The sequence below is a fragment of the Vidua chalybeata genome, chromosome 3 (assembly GCF_026979565.1).
Source record: "Vidua chalybeata isolate OUT-0048 chromosome 3, bVidCha1 merged haplotype, whole genome shotgun sequence".
Taxonomy (NCBI): Eukaryota; Metazoa; Chordata; class Aves; order Passeriformes; family Viduidae; genus Vidua; species Vidua chalybeata.
This window is the reverse complement of record NC_071532.1, coordinates 55,384,773-55,399,739: the sequence shown is the minus strand read 5'-3', so window position 1 is coordinate 55,399,739 and position 14,967 is coordinate 55,384,773. Positions and strand designations below refer to the sequence as shown.

The 14,967-nt window shown below is 35.1% G+C and overlaps 1 protein-coding gene across 1 annotated transcript in view; it reads right to left on the bottom strand.

Moving 5' to 3' along the window:
- The window catches only part of SYNE1 (spectrin repeat containing nuclear envelope protein 1), a 279,857-nt gene that overhangs the window by 180,478 nt on the left and 84,412 nt on the right, over positions 1–14,967 (bottom strand). Inside the window, exons 18-30 of the mRNA XM_053939505.1 lie at positions 14,559–14,702; positions 14,063–14,236; positions 12,870–13,028; positions 10,709–10,873; positions 10,015–10,149; positions 9,024–9,182; positions 8,571–8,779; positions 8,197–8,305; positions 6,773–6,937; positions 4,631–4,798; positions 2,972–3,148; positions 1,555–1,695; positions 369–529 (exon numbers count right to left, since the gene is read on the bottom strand). Coding sequence (XP_053795480.1) covers positions 369–529; positions 1,555–1,695; positions 2,972–3,148; positions 4,631–4,798; positions 6,773–6,937; positions 8,197–8,305; positions 8,571–8,779; positions 9,024–9,182; positions 10,015–10,149; positions 10,709–10,873; positions 12,870–13,028; positions 14,063–14,236; positions 14,559–14,702 — 2,066 coding nt within the window. The remainder of the gene's footprint in view (positions 1–368; positions 530–1,554; positions 1,696–2,971; positions 3,149–4,630; positions 4,799–6,772; positions 6,938–8,196; positions 8,306–8,570; positions 8,780–9,023; positions 9,183–10,014; positions 10,150–10,708; positions 10,874–12,869; positions 13,029–14,062; positions 14,237–14,558; positions 14,703–14,967) is intronic.

The window sequence follows — 14,967 nt, the reverse complement described above, 5'->3', positions numbered from 1 at the left end:
AAAACTGAAAAATGAGGCGAATGTGGTAAATGTGCTGCTGTAGTAGTCTAACTGAGATTTTTCTTTCCCAAAGAGTCCAATACCCCAAGAATGAGCTCAGTTATCCTTTCTTCACAAGACTGGGGCTTAAATATAAATGACAGGTTAAATGTAACTAACTTTTATGAACTACATATAATTAAAAGAAAACAATTTGTTAGTTTGCACACACTCTTTTGACATATTTGGTACCATAATTTGGTTACTATGCCAGAGAAAGCAGTAAGTGACAGAGCTGATGAGACAACACAAAATGCTGACAAGGTAGTCTAGAAATCTGATACAATCTTAAAGTGAAGAATAAATATTAGGACTTGTTAAGAACATACTCTTCTTCAAGAGTAACTTCCATTTTTTTCACTTGTTCTTGGATTGATTTGGCCTGATGCTGAAGGGACTGCTTGTTCTTTGAACCAAGCTGTATCTCAGAGGAATTCTTCACCAAATTCTCAGCCTGTACTGCCATTGCTTCAGTTTGTTTAGAAAGTTCCTGTAAGGATGCAATGTGTATTAATACAATCATAGAGTTTCATATATTTAAACAAGAAGTATTTTTCCTCAACATTAATGGTTGGAAAAAAGTACCCATGTCCTACATGTCTATTCTGAATGTGTAAATACATAAAAACAATCTCTGGAGAAAGTTAATTTCATGTTGCATTTAAGAAAAGTCCATTTGACCAAACCAGATTGAATTAAATTTATCAAGGGATGCTGTATGTACAAAAGTTTTTGACTCAAAAAATCAAAGTTTCTTCTATAGCTCTTCAAGTAATTTATTTTTGCATTGCAGAAGATAATAATACATCTTTACTTAATTTTTCAATCCCCACCATTCACCAAGAGAGTTTTGCAGTACCTCATATTTTTTATTTTCACTTTGTTTAGCCATTATTTTCTGTCACAAACATTAAACCCACACACCAGAAAAACTGATGCTGAGCATAATCAAAGTAGGTATAATTTATTATTGGCTTCATCAAAGGTTAACAGTGGTGTGTAAACCATGGCACTTAGGAATAACAAGCACTGTTATTACTTCTGAAGTAGTAAATAAAATGGGCTGGGATAATTCTGTGTTACTAAGGACAAATGGCATGTTATGGCTCTTGCCCATAGGGTGGGTAGACGTCTCTCCTTTTTCCTCTCAGGGCTAAGAATGCTATTTGTCACATTCCACACACCCTTATCAAAGTGCACCCTAATAACATTGACATACAAGTGCTCAACACTGGATAACCAGCATAGATGATTATTGAGCATAAAATGGGAAGTCCTCAAAATAATATTAACTTTCATACATATGCTTCAGATGCAAACTTTGAGAAATCCTTCGTGTTTTTTTCACAAAATGACTTTTTACCTGTGGAAAGTTTATGCGATCTCTCATCTGTACATGCAATTTGCATGGGCACTAATGGGAAACCATGGAAAGATTGAAGGCAATACACTCAGCCCATGTCAACAGTCAAGGCAGAAAGACACGTCAGTTCCTGCATTTCACACAGTCAGTACCTTTGTCTGATCCAGTTCTGAGGAGAGGCTCTCTAAACTGCTAAAGTTTAAGATACGTTCAAGTACAGAGCTTGCTTGATTGAGATATTTTACTACTGTTTCTTTGTCTCTTTCAAACTGCTCCCATTTATTTATTGTGACCTAAAAAACAAACAAAACCAAAAAAGGAATACAAGGAGATCAAAGGGGAGAAAATGAGATTTTCTTTGTACATTGCTGAAAAAGGAAAATAGAAAAAGTCTTGACGTAAAATAAAATAATTTTTCCTGAGAAGCCATCTACTCAAGACTGAGTAGATTAAACTCTTCTAAACTAAATAAAACTTTTTCCTTGAATGTTTGCTGATTCATATTATGCTGTGCAAAAAAGCACTGTTATCTAAGTTGCCAGCAATATTTAAATCTTATATTTTAATGTCCTGTAAGAAATCTAAAATAATACATGCAGAGACTTAGGGTGATAAGTAGTAAAAAGTATCAAAAGGATTTTAAAGTTCTCTAATGAAATAAATTACAGCAAAATTTAGAAGAAAATCCCTACTCACAGGAAAATCACACATAAGGACCTATTTGCTCTTTTCTGATAATGGTGAATTATGATTAACTACCGCATTTAATTACAAGTCACAAGAACTATGACAGTTTAAACAATTATTTTCTTGATTCTGATGCACAGATGAAGACTGTACATATGGGAATTTTTCAAGAAAAATGTGTTTCAATAATAAGTGCTTGTATTAAGAAGTTATTTGAGGTTTATTGATTGTGTTTCTCATATTGTTTTTTCTCATGGGAAATAATTTGTTGACTTTAAACATTTGCATGGAATAGCAGCCATTTGGATTAACATTCTGCTTAGAAACATGTAAAGAGCAAATCACATATGGGTGCAAGGAGCTATAAATTATAATCCCAGTTCAGTTCATTATTAGTTATACAAGCTGAAGCAATTAATTTGATTTCCCCATGACTTTCTTCCTTCTTTAAATTTAGGATCACAGCACGTATTTCACACAGTAGCTGTGAGGATTATATTTGCACATCAGATGTTATTAACCTGATATCCAACCTAAAGACCCTCAACTAAAGAGCAATGCCATCTTTAGTAACCAGAGAAGAGACATTGAAAAATAAATTCACAGATAAATTATTAAAAATTGTTAACTATTATGACTGAATAGCTGAAACTTTTTAAACACTTCTAGACAGAATGCTATTTCTTTATTTTTTAAGAGGTATACAGCTTCAGCAAGTTTTCATAGAGGTATTGATCATGAAAATCCCTAGGACCAAGAGTCAAAGGTGAGTAAATGAGCTCAGTTTTTTGATATTAAAAAAATTGGGTTTTAGTAAGTTTAAAAAAAGAAAATGAGGAAGAAGTAAGCATGAGGTCTTATTTTCAAGAGCAAAAGACCCACCTGCAGTTGCTCCTCCCGTTTCTCCATAGTCTGCTGCATGTTCTCCAATGTTCCCTCTAATTTTTGTAAATCATCTCGTACTGTGCTGGGCAGCCCACCTTCAATCTGCAGCCGCTTGGCTTGGGAAATCTGCTTTTGCACATCTTGCCTTTTTGCACGGAGTCTCCTCGTCCTTTGCTAAAAGGATTCATCCAGCAGGAATGATTAGACTTTTTAGCCCATTTGTGAAACTGGAACAACGCAGCTCCTTTCTGTTTTTGTGGGGGTATGCAATGACAGTAACAAAGGGACAAACTGGGGCAAGTATTCTTGAGAGTCTCCCACTCATCAAGTATACATGCTAGCTTCCAAAATGTCAAATGCTGCCTTTTGTGGCATATGCATGGAGAAAAAGAGTGAAAATGTGGCCATTTATCTAAAGCATATTTGAGAAACCGCAGTTGTTGAGCAACCACAGCAGGAATCACAGGTGCATGTATTCCTCATGACTGAATCCACATCTGCTCTGCACTCCTGAGGCAAAGGTTGGAGCCTCAGATTGAACAAAGCAGTATATCAGCCTTAGAGAGCAGCACGGTGTGGCTATGTTGTGTAACTCTGTCCTGGAGGTCTTTTTGATTTGCAGCACTATGAGAAACTCCTGAGAATATATCCTCTCTCCTGTATAACATGCCTGACCCAGCCAGCCTTGCTAGGTAAACTCAAAACTAGCTCAGTTCTACTCTGGGTACCTTCAGGTCAGCGTGAAAATCTGTTTCTGCCTTCGTAGACTCCATATCGCAAGAAAAAGAGCTCAAGGAGAAGTTAACTACTTCTATTACCTCTCCTAAAATGGAAAAGGAATGTGGAATATTTAGGGAATTAATACAAACCTTAACACATACAGTAGTGCTTATAAATACCAAAGAGTTTAGATAAGACACAGGTGTGATTGGTCAGACACCAAGCTGTCTGACTCCACAGAAATAGATGCTAATATAAAAAACTTAAATAATGTCCAAACATTGGCAGTAAATGACTCCTATTCTTATTAGCTTTGAGCAGCTCAAAAAGTTATTTTCCCATATTTGGCCCTAAAAGCTGTGATTCTTGCTGTATGCAAGCAATACCATTGATTATTACTGTAGTCTGTAGGTGTTTTGATCCATTATCACTGCATTAAAAACCTCCTGTTCTACTCCTACAGAATGGAGGCCCATCTGACACAAAAATAGCTATCCAGAGAAGGAAATGAGGCTAAAGCAACACCTTCCCTCCAATATTTAGAGTTGGGGCCACATCAAACTGCTAAAATAGAAAAATTTCCAAAGCCAGAATTGTGCCCAATTTATCATGATTGAATCTGAAACTCAAGGTATAAAAAGGTTAAAAGGGAGAATCTGCAGAGTACACTCATCCAAAATTTAAAGTGAATGGAGCTTGTTTTTCAGTGTTTTGTGTCCCAAAAACCCATATGAAATAAAAATTGACAAATAACATTTAAAAGATACTGAAAACATTTTTCATTAAAAGAAATCAATTCTAGGCCATATAGGACTGTTTCCTTTATAACTCTTTCAAATTATAATATAAAGACATATTAATGGGCGTAACAAAATTTTGTAATTACATAAATTAGTCTTTATAAAATTTGGATATGGACATGAGTAGTTGCCCTACCTGATGATGAAGCAGTAGTTGCTGAGCTTGTAATAAACTTTCTGTATCCAGGATCTTTTCAGCCTCTGCTTGGACTTCTTTAGAGTTGTTGATTAACTCTTCAATTGCAATTTTAACTTCTTCTTTGTACTGGACACAGTCTCCAACAGCACCTAAGGTGTTTTCAATCTAACATCACAGATAACTTTAAGTATTTCATGTTGAAAGACACATCTGTATTTTAAGGGTACATTTATATTTGCAATACCTTTTCAAAAATACAGTACATTTTTTAATATTTAAACATTTTTTAATATTTAAACATTTTTTAATATTTAATATATCCAGTATTTTCGACACTTTTAACTTTACATTGAAAAAGTGTCTCTAAACTTAAAAATGTGACTGGGGAGACCTTTGCCTTGTTCAAACATACTCCCTGTTACACTGCCATATGACAAATAGCTACTTATGTGACAGCTACTTACTTACTTACTTACTTAGAAAACATTATATCCTTGCAGGCTGACCCAGATTCCAAAACACCTGCACTACTCAACACACAAAAAAATTTTGCTGCCATTTGGACTGTCTTGCGCAGTGTTTTGGTGAATCATAAATTCATTAAAGTGCTGAATTACCCTGGTTTTATGGACCACATTGTGCATGTGCTGCAGTATCCAGTCTCAGCTTGCAACATTTTATAAAGAAAGAAACATTTTGTAAAGAAAGAGGCCATTAAACACACCAGAAAGGTCTTCTCTATTTGTGTGATTCAGCCAAATACATGTAGCTGACTCTCAGGCTCTGTTCCTCATACAGTTCCTGTGTTTTAAGGTTTTAATCATAAACAATTCTAGATAATTTTCCTTTTCTTTTTCCTGTTCCTTTCCTTTTTACTTTGGAGAGTCATTTGAACTCAAGCCATTAAATTTCCCGTTATATAAATATTTAGGTTTTAGTCTCCAAAACTATTGCTGAAGTTTGGCAATGCCCAGTATCAGTTCTTGCCTAAACAGCCTCATTTATCTGATTAGCAAGCTTTATAAATAGAATTCAGACTTCTAATAATCAGCAGTTGCTTAACTATAATATAGTGACATTTAGATTATGCTTTTAGATTCAAACTAAGTATAGATTTAACCTCTTATTTTCTTATATTAACCTCATTAAGTTACTCTCATTAACTTACTTCTAGTTCTGACTTTTAGAGGAAACAAAAAGCAAGTGATTTAACTTAACTCCTAAAGGCAACCCCCAGAAAACTAAAAAAAAAAAGAAAAAAAAAAAGACAGTAACTTAAGCTTTTTGCAGTCAAGTGGAAATTACATTTCTTGCCCAAACTTTCCAAACAGCTTTCACACCACAGAAATTTAGAGAACTTTCAATAAATACATAGGAATTTTATACATTTGAAACCCCTATAAAGCCTCCACAAGAACTGACATCAACAGTGAAATCTGAAGTCTGAACTCTTTCTCTTTCCTGAACTCTTTTTTTGCTTTTAATCAGGTCTATTCCACCTTTTAAGTGCAAGATGCTCTGTTTCACCTGATTTTTCTTTTAACTGTATAAACTGTGAACCAGTAAGTTCCCTGAGAGCCCACAGGACTCAAGGGTTCAGTGTTTCTGAGAGGCTTTGCTTGTTATGAGTTAGAAATTTCCCATGATCTCTGCAGTTACAGTATCTCCTTTTCATTCAGGCCTCAAAGAATTGCAGCCTTTTCCTGCAAGTTTAGGATGTGATACACATCCTTAATTACTAGAAACAACCCCAAAGTAGTGCTTTATTTCAGCATAAAAGATAAATCATTATTAAAATGAAATTCTATATCCACTAGCTGATGTACACCATGGTTTTGACAATGTTCACTATGAACTGATTTAAAAAAAAACCTAACAAAATGGACATTTTGATTGCAGAAACATTTACTATGATACTTTCCAATTCTGCAGAAGAATTTTTTTTTTTTTTTTTTTTTTTTTTTTTGCCTGGTACTCTCAGGGCTTTGCTACCCATGGAGTACAAATTAATTTTTCCTTGCTGAAGGCTTGCAGTTTAATTAAAAAAGCACAGCAGGGAACTTGTGCTTGTGAAGCCATGGTTGATGTCATTTCACGTGACACTGTAAGTGGAGAATTCTTGTGTGTGGTATATTGTACCTCAGCCAACAAATCTAGGAGTCTCTTGAAGTCACTGGAAAGTTTACAAAGCTCATCCTCTGTCTCTTTGGCCTCCAAATCAGGACACTGTGAGGTCAAAACAGCAAGTCTAGATTTCAGCCAACTGTGATTTTCTCCATGCTTGTGAATATGCTTCCTAATTTCCTATAGAAAAAGATCAAAACATATTTTTTTCAAATAAACAAAATACATCAATAACTGACATTCATGGCATCAGTTCAAAGATCAGTAGTGTAAACATACTACTTTTCTTTAGCTTGAAACACTAGAAATGTAGTATTTTTCTATTTGCATAGCCCTGTCAGATTTTGTTTCAGTCAATGACTAGAATTTTGCACTTCTTCCACAGAGTTTACTCTACTACCAGTTAGACTGTACTTTAGTTAGTAGTGGAATACTTTTCCCTCACAAACATTTTTACGTACAGACATATAGCTAGAGGGCAGGTACCACATTTATATTTTCCATATATTGACCATATTTCTTAGTTGCAATTTAAATCTGAGTTGCTGACTTCCCCAAATATATAATTTCATGCAACATAAAGTTAAGGGTAATTTTTATTCCTGTTTGAATTGCTTTTTTTTCCACACCTCATTTCAACCTGTAGTTCATTTGTATCTTTGTGGCAGTACTGATGAGATGTTGGCAGCAGTGAAACTACATAAGTAAATCAGACTTTTTGAAGCAGAAGCACTCATTAAGCTAAGGATCTATCAGTTCTATCAAGGCCATCCTAATAATGTTTCTCTGTATAGCTAGACTCATAACCTGCTCATGAATTTCACATAACACCTAAAGTATGTAGGTGCTCCTAGTATGTGAAATTAAAAAAAACCCAAAAAACCGAAAGAAGGGTCGAGTGCCAAGTGACACAATAAATTATTGCTTAAAACTAATTTAACTAACCAACTCAATCTTCAGCTATTCTTTGTTATCAGTCACCAGTTCAAAACTAAATGGTAGAATATTTTTTCCTCCTCTGTTATACTACAGTAGAAGAGAATTTTTATAATAGAATTCCTTACATATAAGTAATTAAATGTAAGATCATTCAAAAACCTGCAATCCAGACATTTTTGCTTTTCTTTGAGCAGCACTTTTAACTCTGCATTCAATAAAATGAGTGGCAAATAATTTTTCAATCTGCCCCTATAATTTTAATGTTCTAAATATATAGGGAAAGGGACCTGTCACTCTCTAAATTATTAAAATTAAGAACTATCTGCTACATTTGCTGTAACATGCACCTTTCTCCTGGTAATGTTTTTAAGAATACCAGGAATCAACACAGCCACTATGGTCTCTGTAGTAAAACAGTTGCACTACTTTGGAGCAGAATTTTATCCAGAGTCCCAGTAGCAGTGACCACAGCTTTGTTGAGATATAATCTAAGGGCTCACCCCCACAGATGCTTTACACTGCTTGTACTTGGCAGTATCATTAACATTTTCCTTTATCTTCTTTAGCTCTCTTTCTGTTGATGAAATCCAGTTTGCCAATTCAGAAAATCTGAAATAAGACATCACAGGATGGAAAAAAAAAAAAGTTAGACAAAAATTGCCACCACAAAACAAAAGCCTCTTAAGTGTAGGCAAAAAATTATAAAATCCACTTGAAGCCCTGCTATAATTTGTGAAATTTACACAAAGTATAGTTTTCTACTTGAAGCTAAGACCACAGTATCATTTTTTCCATGGTACTGATCTGTGATGACACACAGAGGCATGGCCATGCATAAGGCTCTGCAAGACCCAGGCAGGAATTGAGGTGACACCTGCTCTTATAGCCCTTCCAGGTGTCCGAGTGCTCTGTTAGCTTCATGTATGTGCTGTCTATCTGGGATTTCAGATCCTTCAGGATTCGCTGGCTGCTTTCCAATGTACCCCTCACTGGATCAGAAACTGGCAGTTTTTGGCACAGCTCTTCCATTCGTTGTAGCCTTTTCTCACACAGGTGGTAAGATCCCTTATCACCGAAGAACAACTGATGGGAGACAAAGCAGAAAATTCAACAGAAATACAAACTGGAAGAAATCACCCAGCATATCTATATTTTTTCATAAATTACTAAATTAAAATAAATTTTTTGCTAAAGAACTCAAGAATTGATCTGTCATAAGCTGGACAGAAAGAGTTTGGTGGCTGAAGAGTTAGTCAGAACTTCTGTTTATTACAGACATTGAAACTGTATTTCTGTAAACCTCTCCTTGGAGGCATGGAACTCATACCATGTGTTCCTTGATCATTCTTTCATTGCCTTCTCTGGATAACACCTTGTTCTGTCGAGCTAGTTCAGCTTTGCACTCCTCCACTGTCATCAGGAACTTGCTTTTCTGTACTTCAATTTTCAAGTGGATCAAATGATAGGGGGCTTCAGTTTGAAGATCCTACACACCCACAGGGGCAATAAAGCACAGATATAAAACACTACCCTCACTACTTCCATGTAAATTTGCTACAAATAAATAGTCTAAAACCTGATAATATAGAAAATAAAACATATATGTTCATGAACAGATAGGGGTTTGCTCATATTCACTTTGTTACCAATGTCTTAGATTTATCAAAAGGTCATAAGTTGTGCACCAAAATGTGTGTGTGCATAAGGCACGTTACAGAGACACCTTTATTCTTGGCAACACATAGCAAGTATTTCCTATATAAAATAGTATTCACAACTGCTTCTAGAGGTTTCTGCCTGCTAGTGAGACCCCTCATCCATCACTCCAACTTTAACCAGCAACATGTTGTAGCAGGCAAAAAAATTCCATAGCTAATGAGCAAAGTTAGCTCAGTTGTTAGAGTCTTTGGCAGAAGACACAATTTAGGCTGATGGCCTGATGTCTTACAAATTTGTTTGGTCAGGAAAGTAACTGTAATTATCCAACATCAGCATCAAGGAAAAAATGCTAGTACCTGTACTTAAGACAGGTATCATTATGGCTGTACGTAGCAGGGAAGAAATAGGGTTTTAATTTCTCACATTTATTGAATTTACTTAACAGGGTTTTTTCAAGAGGCTATTTGTAGGTGTAGAGGTATCTAATATTGTAAAATAATTTTTCCCCCTTTTTTTCCAATTGTATGAGAAGCCAAATAATACAAATTATTTTGTTTTCTTTAATTTTCCTTTTTTTTTTTTTTTTTTTTCAACACATAGGTCATTCAGAAACTTCCCAAAACTAAGATTGACAATATCCAGAGATGTCATTCACTAACCTTCCACTGCCTGTGAAGTTTCCTCACAGCTTCTTGCAGGCTGTGTTGCTCTTGTTCTGGGAGGATATCAGTAAGTTCATCACATGCTTTCAGAAAGGCGTTTAGGACTCTCTGATCCAACTGGTTAAAAAATTCCTGAAGTGGAGGCAGAAAGTGAGAAGGTGAGATGATGAAGCTGGATATTGATATGCCAAAGTTCCTTAATGCACTTTATAAGTTTCAGTTTTACTTCTGTTCCATTGAAGAACTGATGTTTGAATAAAGAAAGTAACTATTTCTAGCCACTTAAAGTCCAGAAAATTAATTTATTCTCAGCCAGTACACTGAGACAATATTTTAACAAGAAGACATTTCAAAGCTACATGCATAAGTTATGGTTATAATACAGAAACAGAAATTAATCTAAAAAAAGAGCAGTGGACATGTGAGATCATCAAAATATAGTGTTCTAACTCTCAATGGTTCTACTGAAAACCCCACCCTAGATTTTTTCACCTTTGGGTTGCTTACATCCAATCTTGCATCAGTAAGTGAGCTGATCATTTTCCTTCTTGTTTTTCAATATTAACATTCGTTTGATCAGATCTGTATAACTTCTACACGTGCAAGAAATCCACATCAATTTCAGAATTCAGTAGGCTTTTATGTCATGCACTCAAAGATTTCCATGAGGAAGGTCAGAGAATTTACTCACGCTATGTTTCCTGAGAAGTTCTTCAGGATTTCCTTTTTCTTTTAAGCAACAATTGGCAATCTGTATTACTTTCTCCAGTTCTGCTCTAGACTCCTCAAACTTCTTCATCAAACGGCTATTTGCTTCTATGTTTTTTCTCCACTCACCAGCTTTCCTGACCATATTCTGAGTCACAAGCAAAGAAAATGAGCTGTCACTTTCACACTGAGTTTTATTTGCTCCCTCTTACCATGACCTTACAAAACATGCATTTAATTTGTTCCACTCTTTTAAATATATTATTTTCACCATGCTTCTCCCTCTCATGATCCCATTTTCCCAATTTTTAATACTGAGGCTTGTGCTAATGTCATCATTCAAATACAAATTAGTAGATTAGATGTCTGATATTTTCAGAATGCCTCTGCCATTTGATTAGTGAGTTTCTTTCCTAAAGCCTGCTTTCAAATGTAAAGAAAGCAGCTTGCCATTCCACTTTTCCTAGCATCAAACTACCTCCCCTAATATGACTCAAAGTGAGGGTGGTTTGACCCATGGATCCAACCAGTTCTATTCTTCAGTTCTTCTGACCTGGAAGAGGTTTGTATGATTATCATACCAGTACATCAGATAAGTAACTGGGCACAAAGCTGCTTAGAAAACAGATTTTGTGGTTTAGTTGCTGAAATCCTTGTTTTGCCACCCTAGTCACAGCTTTTCCATTAGGCAGCTTTTTAGTTCATCCTTGTGCCCTGCAATATCCAGTGGTTCCAATTTCATGAGCAAGTAAGAAAATTTACCAGGAGAAATGAACAGTTGAGCACTTTAACTGCTGTAAGGTACTTGCATCACTGCTTACTATACATCCACTTCACCATCCTCACTGATTACAAACCTCAGCATAAGGAATTTTGGTGAGTTTACCCAGCCAGCTAATCAAAACTGTCTCAGCTAATCAAAACTATCTCAACTTAAACATCTTGCTAAATCTTTTCAAAGTTTTCTGGTAAAAATATCTGCACAGTAATAGAATTGTATAGGGATGTATTCTTTACATGAAAAACTGCCAGTTTCCAGTATTTTAACTTCAGGTCTGACACACTTTGTATAATTATAGCCTATCTTTTAGGTTTATTTTCTAACACAAAAAGAAATAAACCTCAGTCCAGCTCTACAGAAACAGAGTAATTAATGTTGAACAAGGTAAATTTACCAAGTTACATCTGCTTTTGCTACAATAAACTAAACTTAAACAATTATTTCTATATCATAAATCAATCACAACTTATGTTTAGGTACATTCCACAAAATATAATATAAATTCTAAAATCCATTTCTCAGAGAGAGCTATTCATTGATAGGTGATTTTATGCAGTTTAAAATTCAGCCTGGATAGCTTTATACTGAACAAAAATCACCTGAAAATAAATGTGATTGAACCCATTATGTGGAAATCTGACTCAAAGATAGTCACAGAATCACTGAAAATCCTCAGTTTGAGTGGACACATAAAGATGACTGAGCTCATCTATGGCTCTGCACAAGACAACAGCAAAAATCACACCAAGTATAATGGCTAATTTATTATTAGAATGGGGCTAGACTGGGGCTGAACAGCCCCAAAAAGAGCAGTAATAACTGATAACAACAAGTAAGGGGGAATATAGTTCAAAGGCCACATCTTGGCATTATCAAATGAAACATTCTTGCAGCTTTCTATATTCACATTCCACTGCATTTTCTGAGGAAATACAAAGCCCAGTAAGAGTAGCATGTGCATAAGTTTCCAATTTCCATGCTTTGTGTGAAAGGGGATGTGTGGGAATATAGAAGCAAATTATTAGCCAAGATAAGAAAGTCAGGAGAAACAACAAACAGTGCAGCCCTAACAGCAGGATTTCAGATTCCCCCATCCAAAGGACCCTGAGGCATGTTAAAGCTCTCTTAAATCTCAGGTTCCTCTGTGGCAGGCCCACCTCTGAATAAGTGCAAAGAGTACATGACTGTCAATCCCTGACCCTTATTACCTGATAAAGACAAATCTTTAATTGATAACTTGACATCAGAGAGGTGAGCTACCCAGGACAGCAGCTACAGAGTGATGAAATGTAGATACAGTAGGATGGATCAGCTGCACATGAACAAATTTTCAGAAACATGCACCAAGGTATGGCATTTTTACCTGAAAAGTAATCTGAACTTGTGTAACTTTCTTCTGAAACGTTGACTGATGGAAATGCTGTAACACTTCAGTTGAAGCCATACACTGAAGGATACTCTGACTATTTCTCTCAATTAGGGACACATCTTTCTTGCAGTTTTCTTGATAAGCTACCAAATCCTGAAAGAAAAAAACATATATCCACCCTCGCCGGGAACAAAGAGGAAAAAGGTTTTGCAAAATAACAGGAAGATGCTTTGTGAGAATAAGGACAAAAAGGATGAGGTCTCAGGACCATTGCAAAGAGACTACACAAAATATTAAATGGAATAACACAGATGACAACTTTCTGCCTGAATGTGAAGTATTGTACCCAAATAGATCTCTAGCTATTCACAAAACAATATACAGACATGTACTCAAGCCCTTTGGGTAGAGAATGTAGATCTATAGATATATTATCAATACATTGTAGGTCAATGCATTGTTCTGTGATTTAATTTTATGGTATTTCTATATTTATTGTATAACTGAAAATAACCAACAGTGACACACGAATGGCAATTCTCAGTAGCAGGTTGAGATCTCAACCTTCCTTGCCTTTCAACAAATTAATCCTGCATGTCAGCTTTTGGAATTCAGATTTCATTATAAATCACCTTAAGTTGTGAGAAATATACTTAAAAAAAAGAGAGAGAAAAAAGAAAACATGCATGAAATAGTACAGGTTGAAAAAAAGTTTTTAAAATCCTATTTTCATTAAAATTTCCAAATGAGTTCTGACTATCTCTGAATTCCTCCAGAGAGAAATGCTTATTAGCCATGAAGAAAAGTTAATATTATACTGAAATTTATTTCAAATAAAGCACTTTTCCAAGCCTCTAAGAAACTTCCTTAAGAGTCCAAGGAGATGTAGAGAAGTTTCTGATCATGAATTTTCATCTGCTTAATAAAAATTTCAGTGTATTACTCATACTTCAGTCCAATTTCCACTAGGTTAAAAAAAAAGAAAAAAAAAGTCTTATGTTTACTTCTTGGATTTAAACCAAGAACACTAGATAGGAACAAAAGTTTCAATTTTTTTGTATTTATGCCTAGCTGACTTTAGGGTAAGGCTACATCTATTGCCTGAATATCTGCAATCCAAATTCCTAGAAAGATAATTGTAAATACTCAGAGGCAGCAGAACTTTGTAAGATGCTTTTGAAACTTACTTGGGCTTTTTGTTTAAGAACAGTTGTTGGTTGTGCTTCAGGATCCAGGATAGAAATTATTTCGTTTACTTTTTCAAGAGATTCATAAAAATGTGTGATTTGTTTCTCCAGTTCTTCCAGTGGAGACAGCAGGCGCTGGCATTCATACAGCAAGGCACTGGAATACTCTTTAACCTTCGGTCAAGAAAAAGAGTTATTGAAACAGTTATAAAATTCAATAAATAGCAACTTTTTCTGCATGTAGGTTTATATAGCTGTTACCTACTCTTTTTTAAGATTGTTCTGATATTCTATTACTTCTTAATGAAAAGAGTATTAAATTTAAGGATGGTAGTCTTAGCGTTTAAGAGAAGTAACACCTTCTCCACCCTGAAACAATCTACTGTTACAATTATGTATTTGTTCAAATGCATATATGTAAGAATTTATGTACAAGACCCTACTATTTATTAGTTCAACACTCTACAATTTGTAGTAAAAAAAAGTATTCTGCAACCTTGCCCAGCTGCTCCTTGAGCCGTGTCAAAGTTCCTAACATTTCATTGGCTTCCTCTTGGGAAACTTCTTTTGTAACAAGTTGCACTGTTCTTGCAACTGCTTTGTACTGAGTTTCCATTGCAGGCAATTTCTGCTTGATATTCTGAAACAAGAGTTTAAAAAAAAAAATTCAACAACAGTATTTATGCATTAATGGAAGAGAAAACAATGATAAATGATATATATTCTAATTGTAAATTATTTTCATCACTGATTTCAGTGAACACTGGACCATATTTCAAATCCATGAAAACTGAGCCAGAGAGGATCAGTCAACTCACCTGAATGTGATTTGAAACTACAAAGAAAGAAATATCTACTGAGACAGTGTTTTGGAAATTTGCTCTAAAATTGTCACTAATAGAATA